The following is a 4864-nucleotide window of genomic DNA, read 5'->3' as shown; positions in this document are numbered from 1 at the left end:
GGGGGGGGGTAGTTTCTTAACAGTTTAAGCCTTGTAACAGTAATAGTTTTAACTACTGACCTAAACCATATAAGAACAATCAAGTTAAAATTTAAAACCTAATGCTATAGTATAAACACGAGAAGCTGATTAGTTTGATATGGTACACCTTGACAATAAAAATAACAAACTTTAAGTAATGCAGAAAGTGGAAAGCATTACAAAAGAATATGTGTTCCATTATTTACTTAAATTTTCAGTACTGGTATGAAACAAAGAGGCCACCTGTAACTATAAGCAGAGCACCAAGGTTTGACCCCAAAAAAACCATTCATTGCAAAAAATTTATTCTTTTTTCTTCAAATTTTAGGCTAGGCTAGAGATAATGCACATGAATAGGGAATAATATGATAGCTTAGAAGGTACCTTCTGAATCACTCTGCAACCATACATCTGCAAACTAAGAGGTAAAATATGACCTGTAAGTTGGCAGGCTAATTCCTTCCTTTGACTTTCGGTACCATGCTCAAAAAACTGCAATGTCAAGCATGGCAATCTAATTTCAGTGACCGAATAAAAAAAGAGCATATTTATGAAAAGACTCAGTATTAGAAGAAGAAAATTATACTTTCTGTATAACATAATTGCCAAAAACATCAGTCATCAAGGCATGAGCATGAGGAACAATCTCGGGAAATATCTTGGCCTTCTCTTCTACTGAGGCAATTTCTAATTTCTGCTGAATAAAGCGGCTACCATACTGATCCGTACTGCATTATGGCACAGATTATCAAGTCATATTTTCAGAGCAATGTCACTAGCAACAACAGCGGAGGTGAGAGATTCATACCTGAACTGAACCACATGATCAACAATATCTGAAAGTTCAAAAAGTCTAGCCTTGTTGTTCTTGAACTCATCTAATAAGGATGCAGCAAATTTTCCCTCCAGGTTATTGCCAGTATCAGCATGCCATGAGCCTCCAGAACCTCCCATTGAACTTCTCATCATAGAGTTAAAGTGTGATATGTGTTGATTCTCAAACATTGGATTTCCAGATCCAAGAGAAGGATGTGAAGAATTTGCAATCTGATTTCCTGAATATGGCATGCCAAGACCATATGGCTGATTCCCCAAGTATCCATTATTAAGAAGCCCAGATTTGCTCAGAAGTGGGAGCTCATACTGATGCTTTTGTTGAGCACGAAGCATCTCAATATATGCTTCCCGAAATCCCTCTAAATCTCCATGTGAAGTATCAGAGAAATTTCTCATTTGAGAAGGATCACCAGAACCACTCATCCCATGCATCAAGTAATTAGAGTTTCGCTGCAAGCTTTGGATGAAGCGTGGGTCCAGTGCTGGGGAATGAAGGTTAGAACCAACTTGATTTCCTAGTTCATCAAAAATTTGCCCATCTCTGCGACCCCTCAAAGCTGCAATTCAAAAACCAAATTGTCAACACTAACATTCAGCACTAAACTGCACTGAGCATAAATTAATTCACATGCACATTGCACGTGCACACACAAACACAGAGTCAGAGAGAGAGAGAACCTGTCTCGAGATGACTGTTGTACACAGCATTCATTTTTGAGTTCCCAAGATATGCACCAGGAACATGGCCAGCGAAGTCTATATTTGGACTTGCTGCATTTACAGAAGAATTCATTTTTGAGCGAAGACTAGCAGAAGAAGCAGTTTTTTTCAGTAGATTGACTTGATCATTTGAACTAAATGTGTTAAGGTTTGTTGCAATCCCATTATGTCCAGGCAAATTAAAATTGCTCTGTGTGCTTAACAGAGTATCAGCATGATTACCAAGTCCCATTGGTAGCTTAGATTTCAAAAGACTATCTTGCCCTGCATGTCTAACACCAGACAAATTTAACCCTGATAAAGAAGATGCCATGCCAGCAATATCAGACATACTGGAAGAGTGGCCATTTGGGATGCCCAAGCCAATACCACTTTTCTCAACAGAGAAAACTTGACTCCCCACGAGAGGAACTGAAGATCCGAAAGATCTTCCAATAACCTGTGGTTCAGGGGTTGGAACCCTCGACAAAGAAGTACCCACAGCAGACGCAAAACTATTAGAAACATTTACACCATGGTTCTGAAGTCCGACCAAACCGGGAGTAGAAGCTGAAGAACGCAAGCCCTCGAACGACTCGCGGTCGACAATACCAGTTGAATCCATGATATCACCACATGCATTGCGACTTGTTGGACGTGACAGATTGTTTGATAGGGAAACAGGTTGATCAAGTCCTTCCTGCTAAAATGCTAACTTCAGTTATAAGTTTAACAGAATATCAGAACAGGAAGAAAATAGCAGGATATGCTCTATCAGTTTATCGGCTTAAATCATTTAAGTGACAAGCATTTTTTGCGTTAGTGGATGGTTATGATCAACGCCAGAGATTGAACGATAAGATGAAATCAAACCGGGCACCTATATTTCATGCCATACAGTCAAACTTTTTTAACAATCATAACATACCAACAACTTGTAAATATTACTAGAAGATAACATAAAACTGATACTATGATAGTAAATCAACCTTTACGATCTGCTTTATGTCAAAATGAAGTTGCAAAAAAGTAACCCATCATCAGTTAATGGCACAGAAAATGTCTCATCTAGAACCAAAAAATACCACACATGCAATCGAATAATTAATTACCTGAAGAATGCTAGCAAAAGATGCCCTCTTTGCACCAAGACCAGGTCCTGACATTCTTTCCAAACCACCCATATGCCCATCAAGCAACTGATATGAACTTTCCCTAGAGAGATTCTGTCCACTGGCTTTCCTCAGTTCCATCAAATCATTCTCTGCCTGTTGCACAGAAAATCCAGGCTGCATCGAAAATAGTGATGAACTATCACCATTTGTGGCCACCTTCCTCCAGTCTCCGAATCCCTCTAATGAACATCCCCCAGCTTGAAACCTTTGAGCAACACGCCAATCTTCTTTCGACAACAATGGTGGAGGTAGTCTAGGATTTATATTCTCATGTGAGTAATAATAGGAAAGATAAGCAGGGTGTGAACGAATCTCATCCTCGGTCAAAAGTCCATTATTATTATTACTGCTGCTCCTACTATTGTTCACTCCGAAATCAGAGTTCCTCAAACTACCAACAGCACGTAACGATCCCTCCACTGTTGGAGGAGCACTTCCACTCCTATACATATTGAGATCCCTTTCTTGATTGATAAACTGCTGACTCTGCTGCTCTCGCAACATCCTTTCCAGCTCATTCTGCATAGAGTCTTCAACATTCCCATTCGGCAAATGCTCCAATCCGTTATCTGAAATTTGCATATCAACCTTACTCGCACGGGCCATCTGAAAACTATAAGTCACCTAAAATAGAAATGCCACCAAAAAAATTTCCATTAGTTGAACAAAACAAAACCATAAAATAAAAGTTAAATAAAAAGAATAAAACCCACACCGTAATCCACTTTCTCATTGATATGAAAAAGGATAAAAATAAATGATGATTCCTTCTCTTTCACTATAACATCCAAAAGTTAAAATTCCACCTAGAATAGACTTGAAATACATAAACACGTTTTTCAGTATCTTAATTCTTTTTCTTCTGAGTACCCTTTTACCTCAAGATAACACATCCAAACTACAACAACCAAACCTTAATCCCAGTAAATAGGTCGGCTACATGGATCAAACGGCACCATAACACATCCTAACTCAAAAAACAAAATTCAATTACAAGGGAAGAGAAGAAAAAAGAATCTTTTGTCATACCTTGGACTCCACAGCTGAAAAGGAACCTTCACATCAATACAAAAAAACCCAAAATTTGATCCTTTCTGAAATCAAAATAAACAAACCCATTACCGAGAGAAGATATCACAACCCGTTGTAACAATTCACGCGCAAATCAATACATGAATTTTGCACATTTCAATAAAAATCACGTAAAAAGGAAAACCAGGAACATTACTGAAAAAATAGAGGATATTGAAAAAACAAAGAACAATGAAAGCTACCCTTTTGAATTGAATTGAGGATGAGGAAGATGCTATTACTGATTTTTGTTTTGGGTTGGAAATCCGAAAAAAGAAGGATTAGAGAAAAGAATAAATATATTATTTTTAATTTTGCAGAGTGAATGAGGAAAGAGACGGCGTGGGCCTGAGTGGGTCATGGGTACGTGCATTAACTGTGTTCTCTAGGGTTATTACATTCACACATCAAATATTATATATTATTTGGGAAAAATATGTATACAATTGCACATAGTTTTATATTTTATTTTATACACTATTATAATATATATCATCCCTAATTTATATTTAATCATTATGAGCTGTTCGAAAAAGTAATTTAAATGAGTAGTAAATAATATATTGATTTGTGAATCTTTACCCTAACTTTTTACATTATATTTATTTTTGGCACAAGCCAAATATATTTTTCACATGATGTCCGGTTGGAATCAAAAGTAATTAACTCAACTATTATGTTAAGTATTATATCTACTTTCATGAAGTCTGTTAATACATTTTTAACTCAGTCATGTATTACTAAAATAAATTTGTGTTACATGAAAATAATAATATTCCCTTAATTTAAATCTAAAAATGATGGCTAGGGACTGTGCTCACACCAGAATTGTTTTAAAAATATGCATACTACCTACAACTCTATCATATGACATGTTTGATGAAAAAACAAATAGTCATTATGGTGACATACACATGTTTTAAATATATATATAATATACTATGATCCAAATTTTGAAGGCTAATTATACTATTTCTTGTTTGTCAAGTCATGAAATCGTATTAACATCATATCAAACATGGATAAAAGATATTTCAATGTCTGAGACTCCAATTTTATGT

General features: G+C 36.3%; 1 protein-coding gene across 2 annotated transcripts in view; it reads right to left on the bottom strand.

The window, feature by feature from the left end:
• The window catches only part of LOC109340553 (pumilio homolog 4-like), a 6552-nt gene extending 2431 nt beyond the window's left edge, over window positions 1–4121 (bottom strand). Inside the window, exons 1-7 of one of the 2 annotated variants that reach the window (XM_019578276.1) lie at window positions 4007–4121; window positions 3762–3826; window positions 2670–3356; window positions 1537–2260; window positions 830–1415; window positions 608–749; window positions 406–513 (exon numbers count right to left, since the gene is read on the bottom strand). In XM_019578276.1, the coding sequence (XP_019433821.1) occupies window positions 406–513; window positions 608–749; window positions 830–1415; window positions 1537–2260; window positions 2670–3338 (2229 nt within the window). In that variant the 5' untranslated portion in view covers window positions 3339–3356; window positions 3762–3826; window positions 4007–4121. The remainder of the gene's footprint in view (window positions 1–405; window positions 514–607; window positions 750–829; window positions 1416–1536; window positions 2261–2669; window positions 3357–3761; window positions 3827–4006) is intronic. The other variant, XM_019578277.1, reaches the window with a different exon arrangement.
• Between the last annotated feature and the right edge of the window lie 743 nt (window positions 4122–4864).

Source organism: Lupinus angustifolius, unplaced genomic scaffold (genome assembly GCF_001865875.1).
Source record: "Lupinus angustifolius cultivar Tanjil unplaced genomic scaffold, LupAngTanjil_v1.0 Scaffold_200_6, whole genome shotgun sequence".
NCBI classification, from domain to species: domain Eukaryota; kingdom Viridiplantae; phylum Streptophyta; class Magnoliopsida; order Fabales; family Fabaceae; genus Lupinus; species Lupinus angustifolius.
The sequence above is the reverse complement of the archived record's forward strand: the minus strand, read 5'-3'. Positions and strand labels throughout refer to the sequence as shown.